This window comes from Chelmon rostratus, chromosome 4 (assembly GCF_017976325.1).
Source record: "Chelmon rostratus isolate fCheRos1 chromosome 4, fCheRos1.pri, whole genome shotgun sequence".
Classification (NCBI taxonomy): Eukaryota; Metazoa; Chordata; class Actinopteri; order Chaetodontiformes; family Chaetodontidae; genus Chelmon; species Chelmon rostratus.
In genome coordinates, this window is record NC_055661.1 from 1454750 (window position 1) to 1480460 (window position 25711).

Sequence of the window (25711 nt, forward strand, 5' to 3'; positions counted from 1 at the left end):
TCCTAACCTCACTTAGCACATACAATGATGACTTATTACACTGCATGGACTATTAAAGCATACGTTGAGTCCTTACTACAGTTGATTGCTGAGGTGTGTATAGGTATATGTAGGCATATTATCAGCCCATCAGTCAACCTCCAGTTAATGACTAATCAAAAGCACCCCTTGAAGTTATAATTCATTATAAGTCACATCTTTATTGTTTCATAAGTGTTGATATAGTGGATATAAAGCAGGTGTGTTTTGAGTGTAGTTATTAGCATTATAAATGTGTCATAATTCACTATAAATAATAATAAATGCACTGTAGATGTTGTCTTCTTTGCCTTTAGACGTATTCAGATGCGCCTCATGTCTGAAGTGCCCTTTCAGAGGCATCTTGGTCTCATCAGTAAAAGCCTTCTTGCAGGAACTCTTTACTTCAGCCTGGGACCAAAGGATTAGTTTGGCTTGCCCTCTCAGAGCCCCATGATGTTGATATGGTATTACCTGATATTATGCAAGCTCTTTGCTACAAGATGTTAAATTAGGGTAAGCCATCTTAACTTGGAAATGGAGTAAATTGCCTGAGGTGTGCAGTTGGATTTCTCTGGAGTATCTGAGGTTTCCTGCTGGGCTGCAGGGATTAAAATTCACAGAGAGTCGGGAGCACTTCCATCACATCCTGATGCTGAGGCACAGAATGTGCAGAGAAAATACTGAAGGATTCTCCACTATTGTTAGCCATCTTCCTTAGAAATCTCCCCTGAGATCTGCTTCCTCATTACACTACATTTGAATTAGTGCAACAGTGCTGTGTGAGCATTAAATATGTAGACAGATCTGTTGCATAAGTGAAGCTGTCTTGACTTAGCTGAGCACAGAGTCGTGAAAACCTGACTCACAGAGTGTAATTTAGGCTGCAGGCTGAAGTATGGGTGTGAGGAGCTTACACTGTGGATCAGAGGCTTTTCTCAGGCTTTTGTCTTGGTGTAACTGCAGAGGGGGAAGAGCAAGTTACAAATTCTATCACTCTGCCTCTCTGTGTAGAAAAAGCTCATGTAATGTGAGAAGTGATGTTGCTGGAGCTGAGAGCTGAGGAGTAGCACTAGTAGTACATACAGTATGTTTGGCTGAACAATGACTGACAACATTCAGCAAGTTTTGGAGTGCATGCGTGGGCTAAATGTTACTGTGGTAGAGGAGAGTACGCAGTTTTTGGGTGCTGTTCGTACAAGAACAGCATTGTCTGTTGGCATGGGAAGTGGCAGGCTGTGAAATGCAGATGGCTGCCATTAAGACAGATTCCTGTGCAGAAGTGCTGGAGAACATGATGGAGAGGAAGAGGAGGAAGGGAGGAGAGGAGGCAGAGGGCTGGGAAAGGATGGATTGGATAAAGGAGGGTAGGAAAACTAGTGGGGAGAGGAAGATTTGGAGGCAAACTGTCAAATGAGTTAGGTAGGGGCTCAGGGGAAATGCTTTTGGTTTTTATTTTACTGTGGCTGGTCACAGGATGCTGCTGGATGTCTATTTTGAGTCTTTGATTAAAGTTACACAAAGGTAAAATAAGATTTTTAAAACCTGGCAGCAAAAACATATATTTTCAGAGTCAGAACCATTATTGATCAATACCAGTGACTCACTGTTACTTCATGCAGACGGCTCTGACTTCAAAGAGGCTATATTATGCCTGGGTTGTTCTCTTTCCTGTGGCGTGGTATGTGAATTCACTTGAAAGTAATGCTTTGAAGGTAACAATATAGCTATGTATGAAAAAGAAATGGTCAAACTGCACTAATTCATTCCAAAGCCATAAGGTTAGTGGTCGGCTCTGCAGTGAGGGTGAGGCTAATATGGATCAGATTCATGGTAGAAGTTCAGCTAGCTGGAAGCTAACAACACTGGCCATGTGTGAGCTGACCAATCAGAGCAGACTGCGAGGGAGGCCTTAAGGAGGACTGCAGCTGAAACAGGGCGTTCCAGACAGCAGCAGTCCAACAGCAATGGACAGTAAAATATATATTTTATGAACATTAATGCATGTAAATCTATTCTAGAACAGACCTAAAAAAAAAGGTATGAACCTGGAAAAGGTCATATTTTTCAAATAGCCCACCTCTTCATTTGAAGTTTGGGTTTGATCTCTGCAAATAATAGTCAGCATATGTCCAGAATGAAAACAGAGACAGGCCACCTCACTGTGGAAAATCAAATCCTTCATTTAATTTTTAATAACCAAGTTTGGAATATCATGATTGGGTATGAAAGGAGCATCCTGGAAAGGCTCAGTGGTTCACAGTGAGGATGGAGGGAGGTTCATCATGTTGTGAACACATGATTGGATAAAGGAGGTTAATAAATTGGCTCACACTTGTAAAACTGTCAATTAACAGTTTGTTTTTTCAAATGGTTGCATACTGTTTTCATTTACACAGTGTCCCAACGTTTTTGGAATGAGGTTGTGATGGTATTATCATATCTTCAGTGTTCTTGTGCTACCTCAAGCTATAGTCATATAATTCTAAAATTATAAGCATTATCATTACTAGAAGCTTTGCGATATCATCAGTTGCCACACAGATTAATGAATGTCACAGAATATTTAATATAAATTTTTTTTAACCTTTTTTTTGTGTGATTACTTTCTGTTTAACTTTGTACATTAAATTATAAAAACGGTTATCTAATCTGTTTAAAGACATACACACTGAACTACCAGGTGCCTGCTGCAAAATATATTGGATAGTAGTTGAATTCTAACCTAAAAATTCTTGGGGAACCTGAATCTCTCATGTCAAGCTGCATGGCAGTAAACGGGACAGTAATCTAATATCGGTAGTAAGTTTTCAGCAGGTGCACAGCAAAAGCCAGACCATGTTTCCCCACTGATCTTCCAACACACACACGTGGCCTGGCTCTAAGTTGCCATGTGGGAAGTGTTTCTGAGTCACATTTGCTTAGAACTCTGAATCATTTCAAGCAAGATGGACTCTGACAACTATAAATATGCTTTTAATTTTAATGTTGATGTACCAGGGAAGGATGCAAACAGAAATCAAATTCTGACGCCAACAGAGAGGAGTGACGAAGCTCTGTGAGTGTGTTGGTAAATGGAAACACTTGAGCCAGTGATACATCAGAGATCTCACTGATAAACATCAAAACGTTGGAATTACCTGTTTATATGCCTACCACTGCAAAGTGGAGCAAGTAGGGCACTAAAATAGGATGTGTTAGCCTCAGCTGGCCAGCAGTTACATCAGCAGCTTCTCCAAAGTACTGACTCTGAATACTGGATTAAACCTGGTCAATCTTCAGCAAACATTTCAATTTTACATGACAAGGTCATGGGAATTTTCCTTTTTGCCAGTTACTTTTTATTAATGAATTTTGATTCCTTCCAAATCATTTGTATTCCTTATTATCCCTTCACATAGGGCCTGCCACTTGACACTGATGTTCTGAGATGCGAGATAGATTTCAGCTTGCACAGCATACTGTCCCTATGACATTAAGATTATCTATCAAAGAGTAATAGCAGTAATTTTTACAACTAATTCTACTCTCAGAGTACAGTCTGTTTTTCACACTTGAACATGTAAGCCTCAAATTAACTTGACTTGTGGATCATCTGTTCATGTTCATTTCATCTTGGGCTGAGAGTAAACCCCCGTCAGAACGAGGTGGAGCTGTCCAGCCTGCTGTGGTGCTGAATACAATTCACAGTCCTCAGCTAGAGACAAATGTACAGCTTTTATAGACTGTACCGTCCACTGTTTGTCCATGAATGCACAGTTTGTAGATTTAAAAACAATTTAAAAAGAAGCCAGAGACTAAACAAAGTCATAGCTTTACAACTGACAACAAATACTCCAAAACATCCAAGTCTAACAAGTCCTTGTCAAGTCCTAAACTTTGTGCTTTAAGCCAAATGTAATGGCATTTAAAAATGTTACACAGAGTAACTGTTGGTAAAGTAAATTTGTACAAATAATAAATGCTTAACTCTTAAGTTGTGTTTGCTACTTTCAATGGTCTTCATAACATTTAAAAGCACATAAAGCCAGTGTGCTTTCGTTCTTTTCACTGGCATTAAAAAAGCAAAGTCAATGTCTAGTTGCAAGTCTTTTTTGTTTTTGTAGTTATGAGGATGGAAGGAGGAACGTGTACAATGAGAGGTTCAGCGTATCTTCAGATTCTGTGAATTAACATCTGCATATGTTATAACATTTTGTACATTCGAGTTTAGCACTCACTCCCACTATGAAGTGCTTGGAGAGGTTGGTCCTGGCTCATCTACAGTCCACATGTTGTGTGTGTGTGTGTGTGTTTGTGTGTGTGTGTGTGTGTGTGTGTGTATATATATATATATATGTGTGTGTGTGTGTGTGTGTGTATAGACTGATTAATTTGCACTTGCTAGGTGAATATGAGACCTTTAGATTGAGTCAGGTAACACTGACATGCCTGCTTGCTGATAATTAGTACAATAGTTCTGATGCTGAATGGTGTCACTGTGCTGGCCAGCACTGAGGGAATCAACAGTTACAAGCCATCACGTTACCTGTGGACATGGACGATGTCACGATGCAATGACAATGCTTTATTGAAGTTAAATGTTATGTTAATAGTGCTACCTATGGTCTGCACAATGATGGATGGGTGACTGTGGTACAGACGCCAGGGAGGGACTGAATTTGCCACTCAGTCATCATGATGACATTCAAGAGTAACAGATACACATCAGGAGCAGCACATAGTTAGAATGAAGACAAACTCATATCTTTTTTTGGCATGCCAGAGAAAGAAGATGGGAAAATGAGGGATAGGGAAGGAGGGCCAAGTGAATATTTGGGAAGCAAAATCCTGCCAAAGAAACAGTTGGAGCTGTAAGAGAAGCTAAGATGATCGGGAAGCAAACATCTTGCATTGCCAGGGAAGTCATGCAGCAGTGCACGTGGGCAGAAAGCAGCATGCTAACAGCAGGAGTCATTATTAAGCATATAGAATTGAAAAATGCTGTGAATGGCATCTCCAGTAGAAGCAGCTTTTGTCTTTACCGGGCTCAGCTTCAAGTCTAAAGTTCATGAAATATTTTCCTCCAATTCTACAGCAATCAGAATCTTTTTACTGAGCTTTAAAAATTCACACAGCATGTGTGGTTGTAAAACACAGAAAGATAAATACAGGTCTGGAAGTTTTTCTTTGTTCAAATAATATACAATTCACCACATTATTTTATATTTAGCATATTTAACAGTATTGATTGTTTATTTACGTATGTATTTTTGATGTCATAAATGGTGTAATGTTATAAATCAAGAGACAGTCAGAGACCTCTCTGCTTCTTCACTATGGCTGCCCAAGAATGGCATAAAAAAAAAAAAAAGCAGAAAAGAAAGGTACTTTTTTAACCTGGAGTTCTCAGGATAGATTAGGTGTGATTTGTGGAGGTTGAAGTTTTCAGCTCTATAGCTCACCTGAAGTTATAACGAGCAGCAAAATGACAATTGGCTTGGGGTGCTTAAAGTGCCAGCAAAGTAAACTTGATGCTAGGGTTAGGGTTAGTCATTGTGAGTCTAGTCTGGTAATCAAGCTGAATTGTTATTTCAAAACTCCAACCATTCAGTATTTTAGTCTCAGTTTCCCTGTTTGTTTGTCTTGGACGTAGCTGGGTGCAGTGCTAGCTAACCATGTAAGAAGATGATGTCTCCATTCTTAGTCCCATCTATAAAGCTGTGATTGGTTTATTGTTTCTCTAAAGAGGGGCAAACAATGAGCACATGACCAGAGCTAAACACACTGGAAGACCTGGGATGTTTTCTCTTTTTAGTCTTTTGGGTTGACGTAAACTTGCAGCATGTTAGGCAGGATACAAAATTACATGAGAAATACAAACTGCATCTCAGAAACACTGACCATCTCAGCAATCTTCCTAATTCAGTTCCTCATTCAAGTCCAACCTGAAGGAATATTTTAAGTTTCTGCAATGACAAGCTGGAAATGTTTTGCATGCAGCATAATTTGTGGTGACAGACTTGTAAGAGAATTGTTCATGTTCTACAATAATGTTTGGACCACACAGAACAAATCTCCATTTAACTCTTTGAAATAATAAACTCCCAGAGACACACTAAACATTTGGGCGACATGAAAGCATTCAAAGTCTGTGGAGGAGACGACTGGAGCAGGATGATGCAACTTTACTCTAGGCAGCGCAAGTTGCCTCACAGAAGAGCTAACTTCCAGTTGAACTTGGTCAATTTACATTCAGTTTTCACCTGACATAAATAATCCATAATCCAATTCATTGACTTTTTCAATTTCATCTTTTCTGAAAAAAATGAAAAGTCATCAATATCATGTGGTCAAAAATAAAGACATTTGAATTTTTTTTTCTCATTTCCTGTTTGACGTGAGGTGACTTTGAATAGGTGGCACAGCAAACCATGAGGTACTCTTTGGCTAGCAACTCAACATGGAAAGCAGAAGTGGGAATAAATCTGTACCGATGAAAAGGTTTTGCTGTTGTACAACATCGAGTCGCAACATGCTGTCGGCAGCATCAGTCAAAATGGAAATGACAAAATGTGATGAAATATGCAACATCTGCATGCAGCATTAAGCTGATGGAGTCTTAGAAGACAAACTGACAGATTTGGATGCCTATTTACGAGAGGCTGATTGAGCCCTTACACACTTCTACACTGAGCACTGGAGCTTTCTGGTGGGATCATACAGAAGAAGTTTAGTTTCATTTCTCAGTCTCAGTGCTGTGTTTTTAATGTTTATGGCTCTGAATTAAGTGAAATAGTTAATAATAGTTGAGATATGTTACGCTTGTTATATTATTTTACGCATGTTTAGTCAAGTATGAAGTCAGTAGAATAATTGCATACTTACCCATTCAGACAGAATTTGACTATTGGGTTTTGATCGCTGGACAAACAGGGTGATCCAGAAAGCAGATATTGCACACTTCAACGCATGAGGACATTTTTAGATCCAAGTCATGCTGAGGATAGCTAAAGATTCTATTGTAAATATGCAGAGCTCTGTTGCCTTATGTGGTGAGTTAATATTTGGCTGTACTGTGTCAGAAATAACAACATCTAATCTATTTCCTAGAATGCTTTGGATAAATTGTGGTTTAATTGAGTTTGATAGGATTAAAGCAATTCATTCTCCTTCACCGTCCCCTCTGCCACTGCTTCTCTAGTCTGCAGCTCTAAAATCAAAGTGGAAAGTGTTACGCGGTGTTACACCTAAACTCCAGTGGCTTGTTTCAGGCAACGAGAATCAAGCACATCCTTTCCTGAGAGGAAGTGCAAACTGACAAAGTATTGTAACTGAAATTTGAAATTTAAGAAAAGTCTCTGTATGTATTCTCTGAACTACAGACAGGAAGTAGAATAAGTGTACCAAGAACCACCACCAACACTTCAGCTAGGGCTGCAGTTCTCTCCAATAGCATTTCACCCCCCTCTCAGTCTCTGAGCTCCTCCATGTTTTCTTATCAATCATCCAGCAGTAAGTCTCGGAGAACGCTGTAAGCCTGATTGAGCCTATTTTGCTGGCCAGTTTTCTAGAAGACACAGATAAGTGGAGAGCATGGTAAAAGCAGTGCTGCTCAGTGAAACGATGGTCAGACAGCAGGTGACAGCTGGGATGAGCCATGCCCAACCAAGACAATAAAAACGTGATCCGCATGCTGCAGAGGACATCATGGGACTAACAGTCACAACATTTTGTGAAATGAGCACAAACTCTGAACTCAGATTATGTTGTAGGCACAAATGATGTAAAGATTATATTCCTTCACCAAGAGAGGTGTGAGGTGTGTGACAACAGTACACACTGGACACATTACTACAATCTCTCAAGTGTTTGGGAAAGAACAACTTTAAAATTGGCTTTTGTTAAAGAGTAACCATCCCTAACAAATCCATGCATGAGCTTACTGAATGGTCACACAGGATGCTGAACTGCTCCTCAGAGCTTCTTACAGAGTTGCAAAGTTGGAGGAGCAGTTGAGTTTAGAAGTATTTTTTCCAGTCCCAATCATGGCCCTACTCAGTAGCAGGTCACTGTCAGTCAACACAGATGCTGTGGTAGTGGTTGCTGGGTGCAGTTTTCACAATAATTAAAGACATGTGCTGATTAAACAGTTATTGCTATGATTGAATTTAACCCGTGCAGCTGCACTCATCTCCTCCATACTGGTTTAACATTCCGTGGGTAGTAGCAATGTAAAACAATCATTAATCCCTCCTACATCCCTCCTCCCTCCTTATTATTCAGCTTTCTCCAACTGCTGAAACAGAGTGAATGGGCAGGATGACTCAGAGGTCTGGAACGAGGCTAAATCAGTCCGTTTGAGGTGTGAACCTGGGGTATTTAAGTATGCGTACTGGGAAAATAATTCAGGCTTGGAGTCTAAGTCAGTCCAGGCTAATCTCCACATTCACAACAAACCGTGCACACTGTAAGCACTATGTTGACATATTTTTCCTGTTCACTGTTTATGCCAATGACATGTCTTTCACTTTTCTAAAACATCCAGAAGAGTTAAAAACTGCCTCGTATCTTCCATAATGCAGACAACAGGAATAAATATTCATATATATTTTTGTGCACACACAGACAGTGGTGGATGAAGCATTTGTATCCTTTACTTAAGTAAAGTTACTAATACCACACTCTACAAATACTCTGTGACAAATGAAAGCCTTGCATTGAAAATGTTCTTCACTAAAGGTATGTAAGTGTAATGTACTTCATGCAGAAAAATGTCCCCTGTGACATGCTATTATTTACAATATCATGAGATCATTTTTTACTCATGCACTGATTCACTGTTGTAGTTGGTTGAGGTGAACCTCATTTGAACTATTTTTTTATAGGACAGCAACTAATGTTCATTCATTAGTTTAACTTAGCTTAATTAGCTAATTACTTGTATTAATATTTCCATAGTTGTAATACTTGAGGTTTGGTCACTCTTTTGAAGAAATTTCACTGAACACAGTTAGTACTTCTGTCAGTGCGTTTCAGTGTCACAGCCTCTGTGTAATCTTGTGTTGGTGCGGAAATGTTTGTGCCATTTTTTGTGCAGAGGAAACATTATTGGCTTTTAAACCATGCTCATTTCACAAAATTTCTGAGGAGCAGGCTGCACGGAGCAATATGTGATGTGGTGCAAGGCAGCATACACTGTAGGAGCAGGGGTTTGGGTGGGTGTCAGGGGTGGGGAGGGGTGCACTGTGGGATTGGGGTCCTGAGAGAGAGGCCGGGACGGGCCTGAGGCGCCTAGCGAGATGCCGGCGCAGCACGGCTCCAGTCTGCCAGGCCTTGGCTTTAAGAGGGTAAAGAGTGAAAAAACCAACCTTCCCGTTGATCTGAGTGGTGAGATTTGGATTGTATTTTTGGATGGTGGGGTGCAATGATGATGGAGGGATTTCAGATAAAGTGAAAAAGAAAAAATAAACAACAAGAGGGGCAAAATAAAAAGTAGGAGGAAGAAGACAAGGAGAAACAAAGAGAGTAAAACAGGCAAATATCTGCTTATCCATTAACGAGTGAAAAAATCACAGTAAAGACAATAGCCTGTGCAGTGCAGTGGCTGACACACACACACACACACACACACACACACACACACACATACACACGTACTAATGCAGTGCAAACAAATAAGATCAGCAGTGCTAACTGACTGGAACAAACAACACTATTCCAGTGTTTCCAGTGAGCACCTGTACATTGCCCTCCCTAACCTAACCTGTACTGCAGTGTTTGAGCCCTTCAGAGTCTGTGAGTTAAGACAGCAGTGAAGAGGCCAATGCTTGCTGACAACCAGACTTCATTAAGCACACAAAGCAGACAGCGTGCTACAGCTCACATTTATTCTGCCCATTGACAGCGAGCCCTGGAATCAATGAGCACATAAACATGGCCCCTGGCAGGACTAGTCAAACACTCACCTTGGACATTTGTACTTCTATTCGCATGTGCCCAGTCATAACTGAGGACAGATTCAGAATTTCTATGGAGGAATACTTGAAAAGCTTTGGAGACTGTCCCATTGGTCCACTTACCCACTAACAGATGAGAACACTGCCATTAAAGTAATTGAAGCGTGATCTGGCAGTGACTACAATCATCAGACTATTTTAACAGACAGTACTGTATTTTGATTAAGCTGCTGAAATATATCCCATCTACTCATATTCCAATTCCCATGCTGTGAAGGAGATCTTGATTAATGAGATAGTGTTGAGTTCCCCTCCAGTATTCAATATCAAACCAGATTTTTATGTCTTGTGTATAGTGATGTAGGAGCGTGCACATTTTGCTGTTGAATGAGTTATTCTTTTTAAGGTTACACCATAACCACGAGTTCTTAGAGATCGTAGTAACTTGTTGGATATATACAGCAGTGAGGACTCATCAGTTTTTGTTCGTGTGAAGAAACTATCCTGAGCCTGACTGATGATGTAGTGTGTAGTGTAGTGTGATGATGCTACAGGTCTGCTCTGCACTGACACTTCTTATACTCCTCACTGAATTCTAACGTGTGAGAAGTAACGTAAATGTTCTTGAATTTTTAGCGATGTCAAACATTTTCTGCGGAGCTGAGTGGTCTGATATGGTACAGACAGACGTACAACCACCACTCAGTGAGGTTTATAAGTGCAGAGACTGAATATTGCAAAGACCCCCTTTTCAGGGTTGGAGGAGCTCACTCCCACCACACCAGACCAACAGCTGCTGACTTTCACTCTGCAAGGTTTCATACTAACATGGTGAGGTCTGTGGTGCGAGCAACTGGAATAAGATACATTTGTACATTAAAAAAATAAGTAACCACAATTTTTAAAAGCCAAATTATGCATTATGGGAAATAGAATGTGTAAGCTTATTATCTTAGTTTTCATAATTTATTTCTTATTATTTGGTTTTTGGACACTTGACCTCTTGTAGGTATTTATTGTTATTACCTTTTTCATCACAGACATGTTATAGAGTTGAGTCACAGTTCTGTATCAAAAGTTCCTTTTAAATTTTTGTGATGTTTAAAGCTCTAAAAAAAAAGCTAGTAATCAGACCTTTAGTTGTAATAAATTTGTCACACAATTCAGTCTCTCTCTCCATTTACTTACCATTTTGTTTTAAAGTTGTTTGCATTTTTATGTTATTTTCTCTTTTTCCATACACAATAAAATAGTAGATACTAAAATGTTATGATGGAGCCTTCAGTCAAGAGCATGAAGGTGTTATCATGCAGCAATGGAGGCGACTATCTACAGTGTGTACATGCTAATCTCTCGATGACTAAGTGGACCAAGGGACCATCTCTCTGCTCCAAGTAAAGTCTTGTATATGAGCAACGTCATCCACAAACATCCGCTCACACACACAGCAGAGAAAACTTCAAATACTCTCTCACTTGTGCAATAGAAGCAAACAAAGCACATAAAGCAATGAAAAAGAGCTGCTTTCGTGTGTTGATACAAGGATAAGCATTTGAGAGACGAACAGAAACATATAGCCTGTGAACAGCACCAAAAGGAAAATGCATGACACGCTACAGAAAGATGAGGAGAAATATAGATAACAAAAAGACGACACGTACACACACTTTGGCAACATATGGCATGTTGCAGTGTTTGCACACTGGGAGATGAAAATGGAAACGTGAGCTACTAGCACACCTGGAGAAGTTAGAGATTAAAGCACTACAGACAGGAACTTTGAAAAGAGAAGCAGAAATCACAGATCACATTCTTCATATTCTGACTTTGTTGGCTACGGCTCTGTTTGGCTCGGTGGAGGATGCCTCTTGCAAAAGATGAAGTATGTACAATTTCTTTTTCTGACAACTGCAGTACCTTTCCTTAACAAATCAGCCATGAGTAGAAGCAGAGAACAAAATGCAGCTTTTGTTTTGAGAGATGTTTTTTCAGAAGTGTTTTTCTTTTTTTTCTCAGCGGCAGTTTTTATCTGGGGTGTGAGTGTTGTGATGTGTTATTGGGAAGCTGATGCATCTGTTACAGTTAGAAATTAAAAATGTACATCTGCTCGACATATGTATGTCCCAGACACACACATACACACACATGCTCACACACATACATGCACACACAGGCCACTCTGTCAGAAGGAATGGCTCTTTTACTTCACATGTATAAGACATTAAAATTTGAATTGTTTGCCTCAGGTTGTTGTTAGGTTACATTGGTATTGAGACGGGTTTGAAACACTGAAGAAATGTATCAGCACGACAACTTCACACTGCATCACTTCCAAACTGGTTAACAGACTTAAAATAAAATAAAATAAAATAAAATAAAATAAAATAAAATAAAATAAAATAAAATAGTAAGTCTTAAGTAAGTTTGGATTTTTTTAAGTCTTTCTTAATACAGCACTCAAATGTCATATATACTATGAAGACGTTATTGGTCACTGCAATCATTCCTGCTGTCCGTACTGGCATGACTACACTGTAAGAAGTGGGGCACAAAATCAAAGGCCTTGTTCTGCACAAAAAAGCATTTTAAAAGTCAGCTGAAGCTAATATGAGGCTTTGGCAATGCGTGCTAGACAAATCAAGCAGGTATCTTTCACAGTTACTGTCTTGTTAGTATGAAATTCCTTGTTAGTTATACAGCGTTTTGCGTATCATTAGCACTATTTCCAACCTGTGTGTGTGTGTGTGTGTGTGTGTGTGTGTGTGTGTGTGTGTGTGTATGTATGTGTGTGCGGGCACAGTGATAAAGAAAAGTGGCAGCAGTGCAGAAGCTGGTGTAGAAGTGAGTGAATAAGTGAGTTTCATTTTCAGTAACCATAACAGCACAAATAATTGACATGGAAATCTCTACATGTACAGTATTTACCAGAATGTAAAGTGGGAGATGACTGAGTTACAAAAACTGATTTAGTGAAGTTTTAAAATAAAGCCCCCAAAGTCTATAAAGAATACATACTGTATGTCAGTAGAAGAAAATTACATCAGCATTTTCAATTTTCTTTTTGTTCTTTCTGAGAAAGGACCCCTTTCATGGTTAGTATGAACAGAGTAATGATTACAGCAACCAGACAAGGAGATATAATGAAATGTGTGACACTGGGTTGAAGTCTGATTTCTGAACAAATGTTCAAAATAGTCCAAAATATTATAAAGCAGCTCTGGTAAAACAGCACTAAAGATTAGTAACTAGTATGCAAAAGCTTTGAAGGCAAACTGCATCAAAGAATACTGTCAGTGGAAATGCCAAATGAGCAAGAGACTAAAGCAGTAATGAATCACCCCCATGCTTTGAAAACTGCCTTTGAGATTGGGATATTGGTTGAGGCTAATTGAGTTATTTGTTGACAAGGCCTGCTTCAGAGAACCCGCAGGTTTGCTTTCAGCCTGCTGGCTTTTGTTGCAGCACATTCAGCCGACTGCAGCCCGCTTTCGGGGGAATTTCCCCCCTGCCTTCTCGCACACGGGAGGTACAACAACAGCAAAGGTGTCAGCTTCTCTTTGAGGCAAGACTCCACACGTACACCCCTACCTTCTCAAAACAAAGAGGCAGAACCGCAGCCAACCTCTACCTCACCCCTGACGAGTCAAAACATCCCCCCATCACCGTCAGGTCAGGTAGGTCAAGCAAACTAACAACACGGCATTGGAGCAAAAAGAAGAAAAAGAAAAAAAGAGGGAGATAGAGAAAGCAGGAAATGACAGTGTGTGAAGAGACCGGACAGGCATCAACAGGTTTGACTTTCACTGCAGTTCAATCCAGGGACCTAGTTTCCAATCAGCAGTCGGGAGGCAGAGCATCGGTGCAGAGGACGCCGCGAGAGAGGACGCTGCAGTTGGAGGTGGCGACCTGAATGGAGGATGCAGGAGGTGCTTGCTGGAGTCAAGAGGGATCTTACCTCGAACATAAAGGTTAGCCGGAGCCGAGTAGCGAGTCCCGGCGCTGTTGACTGCCACGCACTCGTACTTGCCCTGGTCTGACTCTTCGCTGTTCTCAATCTGAAGCGCTCCTGAGGGGGGAGGCCACAATGTCACAGTTCAGGTACATATGCTCAAACGTCACACGCACACACAGACAGTCAGGGTTTTAGACTAATCTCATTCAGACACACCGACACTAGTCTCACACAGACGTTCCATATACTTCCCTAAATGAACCCATATTGATCCTCCATACCTATAAGAAAAGCATTCAGGATTTCTTTTTCCTTTTATGTTCACTATTTGGACGTCCACACTATATCTAAAAACTTATGACAATGACTAAATCCTATAAGGCTTGTTTGAGATGACCCAGGACTTTTTTTGCTCATTACTTGCTATAGTGTCGCACTAACACTGTCAGTGATAATGTCATGACACAGCTGTGACACAGCTCCTCTCCACCGGCTGCAGGAGCTTATAAGGACAAGGCTGGCGATGGATTCTTGTTCTTCCACTGGTGATATATTCAGTCATTACAATGATCACCAGCAGTGTAGTTAATATTTTTTCCACTAAATAGTCATTAGCAGCAGTCTGGGGTTGGTTATTTTGAATGTCAATCAAAAGACCTTCCACACATTTGTGGTCACCTGCCAGTTTTGGAACATAACTTGAAATGTTGATGTAATAAAATACACTTTCTCATTTAAATCCATAATGAGCAGCAATTACTTAAAAACCCAGAGTGGTCAAAGCCTTTAGTGCAACACTATTCACTATATTCTTGTGTTTCCAATGGATAAACCCTTTTCTTTCCCAATCCTAACCTCCACTCTTCTTCTATGTGCTGAAGTTTCATTTCAGGGAAAGAACAAATAAAATATAATTTGTAACTTACCTGATACCACAATTTACATCCATTACATCCATTCATTCCAAAAACATTTCAGAACAATTTCAGAACATTTATACAAACACTTAATATTCAGTCGTCATTAGAAAGGTTAGGCTTGAGATAGAAAACATGAATGTATTTTTGGTGACTATGCAATATTATATATTGGCTGTGAATGTGACATACATCATGCAGTTCTGCAGTAGACAATAAGAAATGTGAAAAATGAAAAGTTAAAAATGTACATATTTCAGAATACAATCCTGAAATGCAACATGGGATGGGTTTGTAACACAATGTTAAGAACTTGATTAAGAAAAGAACAAAAATCAGCAGTTGGGATAATGTGTGTGACCACATCCTTGTTGGATCTGGTGCTCCAGCCAGCCCAGAGATGGAGGAGGAGCAACCTTCATCTGGGATGCAGCCAGCAAGGACTTCTGCCTGAGATGTGTCTTTAAACTCTCTCTCTCTCTCTTTCTCTCACACACTCATGCACTTACGCATACACGCGCGCGCGCACACACACACACACACACACACACACACACACACACACACACAGTATGTAGGTAAACCTTTCTCCTACATATCACAAAACACCATGTCAAAATGATGATGAAATCACACTGTTGCTGAAGTGTGAAGAGGAGTATGTGCAGCAGCAGCTGGATCTCTGTCTCCATTTATCTAATTCAAACTCTCCTGTTTGTGATGAAGGTCTACCTCGTTGCACATTCAGCACCTCTAGATGGCAGAGGCTTTTTAGGAGAGAAACGCATGCTGATGGGCATTTGCTTGGACCTCTGGACATGGAAGAACAAATTGTTGGACCCTGCCGAAACTTCCTCTGCCCTTCAGACCCTCAGTAATGGAGGACCTGCTCTCTCTCTCTCTCTGCAGCTTCCACGGGCAGTGTGCAGACAGAGGTCAAACTACTACACCTTTGCACATGTGCTAATGGACTCACTTCCATAACCTGGCTCACTGGCACAACGTAGGCAGTGAAATACAGGAGAAGTGACAGTCTAATGTAAATGGACATTTATGTAGAGAGGAATGTGATGCTACAGGATATTTGATCGTGGGTCTGGGTTTCTAATCTGACTTGCAATCAAACTCAACTGTGTGACAGTCATGTGGTTGAATTCCCTCTAAAATTTAACTACATTTAATTAAAGTGTTAACCTATTATCAGGTGCATCATGGAAACTGCCAACAAGCTGATCTGTAACACATGTAACATCTAACATCACTTGAAAGTTTTCTTTGTCTTCTCTGGTAGTTCTGAAGCTGTAACGGTCATGTCTCATTTTTTCTCATTATTTTATTCAAAGTTTTTACCTTTGTCCTGATACCATGCAAAAAGGACCTATCACAATGCAGCAGCATTTTGTCCTTTAAGCTGTTTTTAGAAAGTTGGCTTTACACAAAATGGGTTTCACTGTGCCCTTAGTGCAGCATTCACACTGTGAAGATGAGCACTTCCTTTCAAGGTGTGGGTTTATAGTGTTTGTGGACTTATACTGATGCTGTATGTGTATGGTAAGTAATGTTGGCAATACCTTTTGTCACAAATTCAACCAGAATCACATTATTCTGCTTCTGGGGAACCCTAGACCACCATTTAGAGGTGAACCAGACACCACTTTTCTGAGCTGGAGAGCAGAGTTTGGCCAACTGAACAAACTGCACCAAACACGTTAGACCCCAAAATGACTTATTAAGTGTAGCTCGCTAGTAGTCAACTTATGATCCCTAGTTTCCCAACATAAGGCTTTTTGTTCTTAAATATTGTACCATTTGTACCATTGTAAATAGTAATGTATTCCGTTAGCTTAATGCTAACCCATCATTAGCCCACTGCTCCCTTGTCGAAGTAAACACACTTCGGAACGGTTATGTGGTGAGGCAGAGAAAGTGTCTGAGCAAGTGAAAAGGACAGAGAGCTGGAAATGGGGACACACTGAGGTGACAGGAGGAGGAAGACAGAGGCGATGGAGGAAGGGGGCAGTGAGGAGGAGAGGAGGCTGAGTAGACATTTTCTGCACCCAGCATTCTTACCTCTGATTGGTGTACCACCTGGTGAGGTAATTTGAATGCAAATAAGATTAGAGATAACCATTAGTATATAGAGAAGACGAGAAAAAGTGAAACAGAAAGACAAGAATGGCAGGAGAGCAAGGAGAGGAAAAACAGAAGAGATTAGAGCAACTGCTATTCTCACCCCATATATATGCATTGTTAATGTTAATAAGTCCAAATTTTTAACCAAAACCAATTTCATAAATGGCAACTGTGCAATATGCATTCTTGGTAAAAGCCATTTTCTTGTGCACAAAATATTCCACATAAGCTCTTGAAAACTACAAAATTGTGTAAATAATGTATGCATTCCCAATCCAGCTACAACTGCCAGTCTGTCATTTGTGCAAGTGGCTGTTTACTGTCACATGGTGCTTATTTGTGTTATATACCTGGCTATTTGCTCCACAGGGCTGGCATCCCGTTGTAATCATAAAGCTCCCTATTCTCCACACCTGCTTTTTTCCCTGACGGCACCTGACTATCAAGCACTTGACCCCCCATTCACCAGCAACAGGCCTGTTTTGGTTCTAACCCAAAGGCTTTTCTTGTCTCCTGCATCCTGCCGTAACAAGGCAGATAAGAACACAAGCTGTCTTCTGATGCAATTCAAAGAAACCCGCACTCGTGTCCTGGAATACTCTATGATGTTACTGCCTTAATGGTGGAGAATTGTACTATCAAGCTCCAAAATGAGTATACTATAGATGTATTAAATAACAGTCATATGATCCTGGTCATCTGATCTTTTGCCAGCATTTTACTTTGCACTATTAAGGGCTGAACAATTTGAGGAAAATATCTAATTATGACCAATATAGTTATTGCAATTTAAATACTGACATTTGTTTTAAATGGGTTACAGTTGTACCAAGTGTTATCACAGCTGTGTCTTTCCATGTATGATTCAGAGGGTTTAAGATGAGGTTTAAAAAATGACATCCTGTGCTTGGAAGTTTAGTGGGAGATTCCGACTACTTCACCAGTAGTGACTTGTCTGAAATAGGATGATGGAGTAGGAGGAGCCATTTCAGTTTGAAGTAAAAGTGCCATTCCTTTAAGGACAGTTGGAGCACTTATAATAGTTTAGATGGGCATGAAACACTCCTGGTTAAATCAAAGCAAACAGCTGCCATGCCTCATGGGTATTGCAGTATATTAAAACTCTGCCAAACTGATGGAAAACCTTTCACCTCCTTTAGCTTGTTATGACACTGAATTATATAAGTTCTATAATTGTAATTGCAGCTCTAATAAATTGAAAATCACGCTGACATTGCAGTGTAAAATCATTAATCGTTCAGCCCTTTTCAGTCTAGAGACACAGCTGTAACATTTCCTCCATTGAACTTGCATATCCCTGTTGTACGTCTTCATTAGTAACTGGTGCCATTTGGGCATATCAGGTCATATGCAGCAAACGGGGGGATGGTTAATATGCAGATGCGGCTAGTAAACCAAGCCACTGTTGAGTCAACGGGAACACAAAGAAGTGTCAGATATGTGATGAGACGGGAGGCCCTGGAAGCTGTGTGGCCCCTGGGGTTTGATGAAGGGGACATCAGCAGCTTTCAGAGGGCCAGGCTGGGCAATACTGAGAGCTGCCATGGCTTCCATCCACAGCTGTCTGACAGCCAGAAGAATCCCTCACCACTTCAGCATGAAATCGGGGTCTCATGACAGGTTTCGGGGTTCCATTGTGAAAAATAATAGGACTTTATTATATTTTCACAATGTCTGGATTGAAAGAATTGTCTTCTACAGTAGTGTCCATCAAAAAAGGATGTAGTGATGGATTGGCAGTCCTCATATTTCAGTTGAGAACATCACAGCAACTTTGTATATGAGTCACTGCATCAAACTGGGGCTTGGTGGGAGACGGCTTTTGTCGATTTTGTCCTTTCCACACAGACCTAATTAAATCAACACAAAATCCTATCACATGTTAATCTGACTGGCTGTTAAAGGGGTCTTCTATTGATTTTATACAGTGCTCACCATGGGGAGGACTACTCAGCCGAGCTTTGTCAAATCTGAGAAAATGGCTCTAACAATGTCATAGTGGCATCATCAGGATTATATGCTAAGGCTTCTAGACTACAGATTTTTAACAGAAAGCCTTTGTCACAAACTGGAGACGTGGAGTTGGAAGATCCATGAAAGACTTACCTCGCAGGATTGGTCTAAATAGTAACTAGATTCAGATCTACTTAGAATAGATCAGGATAATGTGATTTGAATTATTTTGTTCATAGGGTGCATTAAAAAGATGAAAATCGTGTATTGAGGTCATTGTCCTATGCCAAATGGTTCAGGACAAATACATGTCATGAAAGCTGGAGAATAAAAATCTGAATATCTCTGTCTGTCTGTGTTTGCTGTTTGATTTTGATCAGTCATTTTAATCAGTCTTTTGAGAGTGCTGGAACATTCTGAAACTGCAATGCTCCATCACTGGAGTGCCCCTTTAACAGCCAATAGCTGCAAACTAATTCAAGCTTTCTCCACACACTGGTCACTGGAGTTTTCTCCTTTCTGAACTCACGAAAAATTAAAAATCTAAAAGATTGCGTAGTCCTCAATGACAGGCGTTGTGAACACACAGCTACTGCTGCAGGATCTTGATGTTTCAGTCCAGCATTGCTTACCGCTGAAGAACTGTGTCCTGCTGCACTACTCCTCTTCTTTCCCAGTCGCCCTGGACTATCAGATCCTGGGGCCAGCAGTCACAGTGCTCACTGTCACATCATTCTTTGATGGGACAAGCTTTGGTGATAATTGCCGGCAGACAAAGTTGAGCACCAGAGGAAGCCTTAAGGCCCTTTCGGACGCAACGCAACAACAACACCACTGCACAAGCCCATTATTTCCATTGGCTCAGGCCACAATGACTTTTCACTGCATCAAGCAAAACAGCCCTAACAGAAGACAGAGGCTTTTTTTCCCCTTTTCCAAAAGAGAGCAAAGGTCTCAAATTGAAAAATGAAGCTATTAGTGCTTCTTAATGGACTGATGTCATTTAATAAGACTACTTAATTCATAAGCAAATCTATTCACTCTTCGATATATTGAATTGCATTGAAACAAATAAACTGAATAATTGTGAAGACCTGACTTTACACACTGCTGTATATTTCACTTGCTTTGTGTGGCACAGGATACCAGCCATCTGTGCTTGGCTGCTGTGGGACGGCATGTGACGACAGGGTCCTATGAACCAAATTGAAACAAATTGCCATCCTGTTCACTTAATAATACATGGCATGTTTGTCCTTACCTAAGGCCCCAACTGTGACTTGGGAAAATCCTCAGAGTGGACTTCAAAGCCAATGATATCCTAGAGCCTGTCCCTCAGCCTTTCCTCTCTGCCTGTGTTGAGATGAGAGAAGCCACAGGAGGGGCCTCAGGCCCTCAGTGATGGGAAATCTGCTTCTTACTCTTGCTGCAAGGGCTGGCAAGAAAGTGTAGCCCTGGACTGCCATTCCAGCACTGTGTAGGTGCTTGTAATTTTTGGCAACAAACCAACATTTCTATTTTCTCGCAGAAAGTGAGCAAAAGGGCAGCTGACAGGTTGTACGGAGCTCGGTTATTCAGCCAGAAGCCAGCCAGTTCTGCTGCAAGCTGGCGGCTAGTTTGGTGGAGAAAGATGCCCTATCTGCTCCTCTGGATCCTGGCCACCTCCTCACAGAGCTGCTCACAGGGCTGCCTCTGCTTTAGCATTCATCACTGTCTGTGCTGTGTTAAACACTGTTGGCACGCCAGTATTCCCACACAGGTGCTGCTCAGGCAATTACTGAAATCTGTGATGTCCTGCTCAAAGAAAGAATCATTTAGTTCCATCATAAACGTATTGTAGGTTTTGCTTTTTCAAAATGAATCAACCTTTAGATTTCACCCTTACAGAATTCTTCTAATTATTGTCATTTTAATGTGAGTGCCGCAATTTATTCTTTGTGTACTGATACCAATCAGCCTGTCTAGTGAGTGTATGACAGATATGATCATTTGGCTTCATATGTGCTGTGGACATGAGTTAGCACAGGTTCTTTGCTGTGTTGCCTCTTTTCAAGAGATGCACCCATGGCATCATCCTGTTCAAAAACTTTCCACATTAACCGTGTCACTTCTAGTGGTGGGTGCAGTTTGACCAATGCTGATGCAAACCCTGAAAACAATTCTTACAAATACAGTCTAAACAACCAGCTGATTCATTGATAAGCAAAAAAAAAATTGACAACAATTTTAATAATTAGTTAATTGTTTGAGTTCCTTTTTAAAGATAAATGAATAAATAAGGTTAATAAGGTCCATGAATAATACAAATAATAGTAATTGATAATATAAATAAAGGTTTGTTGCAGCTCTAATGAAAATATTTCCAAACCATTTTTTAATTTAACAAAATAACTTTTAAAGTGTTGTCTAAACCCAAGCAGCAAGCACTTTTGCCTAATAAAATTATTATTTATAAAATAAACTGTCAGGCTTCATATTTTAGTGTTATATTGTACATATACAATGATTGTGTGACTCACACACACCTGAGAGCGACGCTAGCTACATTATCTGTAAAGTTCATGTGTAACATGTGCTGCTGTTTGCTGAACACGATGACCTGTGTGTGAACATGTTGAGGTGAGTGCTTTACCTGAACGCAGCTGTTTAATGCGCCCGTTGCTGCTGCTGATGTCCACAGGTAGGAAGTCTTTGAACCAGTAGATCTCTGGGTCGGGGTTGCCGCTGGCTGCACACAGCATCGTAGCAGTACGCGTTCTCTCCACAACCTTCAGCTGGGGCCCCATGTCTATGGTGGGGAAACCATGTGGGATCTGGTCCTCTGTGACAAAGACAAAGACAAACAAACATGACACTCTGACAGCTGGACATGACAAGCAGATGACAGTTAAGACTTAAGTCAAGCATCAGATGTGTTCTTCAGCCCAGACCCTGTAGTGAGATTTCCCGGCTCATCCCACAAGCCTGAGCTTGCGAGGCTCCCCAGCTCTAATGTAAATGTTGCTGGGCACTCTGCATGACTAATCCTTCAATGGAATTTCTTGTCATGGATCTGTGTGAGTGAGGGCAATGCAATTTCATCCCAAGTGCAAAACATTCTGAAAGAATGTTCACATAATCTGAAACACGTACTGCGGTCAAATGCCAGTCGTGCCAAATTATGGATGAAACATAATAAAATCATGGTCTGAAAATCCCATCCACATCCACACCTCTGTACATGCTACTGAGGACAGACATCACAGCAGCCAGAGCTTTACACACCGCTCCAATCCCCTCTCAAATATGACTTGACTTATTTGTAGCTGTCACATCCATTAATCCATTCATACTAGCTGTGACAATGTATAAATATTAATGAAAACAGCCTAATGTGTGGATTTACATCTGTAGAGGATTCATATTAGATGTAAATAACACGGTGAATGCTGCCTTAACGGACAAAGTGCTTTACAATTGTTCATTGTCCATTCACACACGTGGGCAGACACAAGTAATGTGGACAAGAGGAGTCAGGGATTGAACTGCCAACCCTTAGTGATAGACCCCAGCCAAACAACACCTTCAGCTCCAATAAACAGGTCAACTGTGGGACACTGGTGCCAGACTGTTGTGTTTGTCAGACTTTGGACCTTGGAGTTCTTTGGGTATTTGGAATATTAGGTGTCACAAATCTTTCAGACCATGAGAGTATGGAGCACACTAATGGGATATGTTGGTATTAAGTGGAAGTAATGCAACTTCCAAAATATTAAGCTACAGGCCAATATAGGCCAAGTCCTTCAGCATTTTACTTTGCTTACTGTGATAACTGATAACTAGTGTATTATTTTACAATAAACCAACCTGAAGAGAATAAAAGTGTTAACTGTTAACTTAGGGCCTGTATCAGCAGCAGCTGAGTCAAGTCAGGTCAAGTCAAGTATTCAGGTTTGTAGGACTGAACAGTCTCCACAGTGAGCACATACAGCTACAGTAGACCCCCAGGGGAAAACATGATTCACTCAGTCACCAGTCACACTGCTTAAAGCCAGCTAAACTTTGTCATGCACTACTCGAGTGGCTTTTTAACACTGTGCCATACTGCAATGCTTCCATTTTCATTGCTGGTAGTTAGTTTGTTGACATATTAAAGCCAAGTGGGCAGGAGATGGCAAGAGCATTTGTTAGTGTCTGACTTAAAATGTGAGATTGTGGCTATTTCTGGAAGCAGTATGTGCCAGTGCAGACCCAATATGGACCAAATGAATAAAAAAATCAATACAAAAGATTAATTTGTTCATTTTCTTCCAGCACTCCGTGCTAGTGTTACACACTCATAATACTTGCCATAAACAGGAAACATCCATTAATGAGCTCTGAACAGACGTGAACAGCATCCCCATTTATGCAGTAACATTTGTTTTGTTTTTTTTCACTAATATGACCTGTCACCCAGTTGACACAATCTGATTGAACACTTATGTTCCTTCTTTGAGTCATAAGTCAGTCAAATCTAAAGACACACGTGATCCCATTAAATGTACATGACATACATTTAATGGGATCATGGAACTCACTGTTTTCCAGTAGTGTAGCAGTATTCTCTAAAAGGTGCTCCTCATAACGTCAGCACTGATAATAATCAGATTCAGACTGTATTTCCAGCATCAAAATGAATCCAGTGATTGTTGTGTGTACGTGAATAGTTACAGTGCAAACAGGAATGCTAACACAGTGAACTGAACACGACTTCTCATGGTACCAGTTGCCAAAATGTGAAGCCATACGGATATGGACATTCCATGAGCTCAATCTTATTTTTGAATAAGATGATCAATCTAAAGTGACCGTAGAAATGACACTGAGAAGTTGAAGTCAAAGATCTTTAAAGGTCAGTGCAAGATGATGCATTACAAACGGGCACACAGACTTTATTTAGACTCAGTTTAGACTAAGTTACCAATTCCCGTTCAATACAGTTTTTTTTTGTCAATGTCATGATACAATTCCAGCTTCTGCCATCAGTCACAAAGTGCCCCTGACAGGTCCCAGTTTATAGTGCTACAACAATCTCAGGCCACATGTTGCTTTACTTAGAAATGAGCCAGAGAAGTTCCACACAGTGAGTTGTACTGTCATGACCCGTGCCATGTACGCCGTTTTTTTGTTAAGTTTCCCATTGTGTGTTGTCTTTGCCCAGTTTTTGTCACATCCTGTTTTATTTTGAAGGTTCATGTTATGTGTCTTTGGGTTACTTTACTTCCTGTGTTTTCCATCCCTGTGATTGTCTGATTGTTTACACCTGTGTGTCATTAGTGATCCCTCCTTGTGTATATAAGTCTGTGTCTTCCTCCCTGTCTTTGATGGGTCTGCGTCATCTTGCTGTCTTGTCACCTTGCCGTATACTTTAGCCACAGCCACAGCCACAGCCACAGCCCCAGCCCCATAGTGAGTGTTATCTGTTGTGCTTTCTTTGTTCATTTCCGTGTCGTGTTTCAGGTTATTGTCTCCTTGGTTTGTCTCTGTCCTTTGTTTGCTACAGCCCCTGTAAGTTTGTTTCTTGTCTTTGTTCCTGTCCATACCTTGTTTCATGCTAGTGTTCCACCATCTTTAATGTTTGCCATAATCCCTCAGTGAGTGTTATTTTGTTGCGTTATCTTGGTTCATGTCCGTGTCTCTGTTAATGTCTGTGTTAACCCTCAGTTTGTCTGTGTTCATGTCTGTGCCGTGTTCCCTGTGAGTTTTCCTTTTATTTTGGTTTCCTCTAGTTATAGCTGATTTTGAGTTCTTTGTTAGATTGTTCTTTGGTTTAGTTTTATCTCTAAGTAGTGTTATTTTCCTCTGAGTTTTCAGGAGTGAATTTAGTTTCTGTTGTTTTGTTAGTTAAGTTCAAGGTCTTTCATAGTCTGTTTCTTCCTCCTACCGGAGCGTTTTCCGTTCTTTATTTTAGTCATTGATAATTTGTTCATAGTCTTGTCTTTGTCTATAGTCCCGCCACGTTTTGTGTTAGTTTCTTGTGTTGCCTTAGTCTTTTCCTGTGCACAGTTGAGTGCTCTGTGTTTATTCATTGTTTCCCTGTGTTGCTTCATTGTATGTATAGCCCTTGCCCCTAGTGTGTGTGTTTAATCATAGTTTCCTTAGTTGTGTTTTTTTTCATTGTGTTTAATAAATTTATTTGAATCAAGCGCCCCCCTTGTGTGTCTGCATCTGGGTTCAATCCCTCATAGTTCCCGTAAGTCCCCACTCCCTGAGTAAAATTTGGTACAGGTAGCTGGCTAGTAATTTTCCAGTTCATCAGTGTTCAAGATCAAATTCAAGCTGGCTGAAAACACAACCATGACACCCTTTTGTGTTACAGTAATCAGATATTGTGTTCATTAATAATAGCTTGCTTCATTTTTCTTTCTAATAAACTGCCTTTAGTTATATGCAGGCCTATTTAATGCACGTTTATTTCCCTACCTTCCTTGTGGCTGTTGTACAACTTTATGTTTATGCCTGAATTTCACATGACATACAAACCTGTATTCTTGTTTCTGCATTGTGATCTTTAAAAAGATCCCTACTGTCGATGTCAGAGTGATGTGATCCTGGGAGCACTGCAGAACAGCAGGCTGCTGCCAGATGTGATGAAATGACACCTGAGGACAGGGTCTTATGATCTACACACAAAGCAGACAGCGGCTCACATTCTGGACTCATTCCTAGAAATGACTGTGATCATTAGAAATGATTACATGGCTACAAAGACATAATTAGCCTCTGCTAGAGACATGGGGAATTCTGAGAACAGCATG

At 40.5% G+C, this 25711-nt stretch overlaps 1 protein-coding gene across 8 annotated transcripts in view; it reads right to left on the reverse strand.

Moving 5' to 3' along the window:
- The window catches only part of ptprfa (protein tyrosine phosphatase receptor type Fa), a 324162-nt gene that overhangs the window by 119441 nt on the left and 179010 nt on the right, over positions 1-25711 (reverse strand). For all 8 annotated transcript variants that reach the window (XM_041935252.1, XM_041935258.1, XM_041935257.1 and 5 more), the window contains exons 5-6: positions 21565-21753; positions 13912-14022 (exon numbers count right to left, since the gene is read on the reverse strand). In XM_041935252.1, the coding sequence (XP_041791186.1) occupies positions 13912-14022; positions 21565-21753 (300 nt within the window). The remainder of the gene's footprint in view (positions 1-13911; positions 14023-21564; positions 21754-25711) is intronic.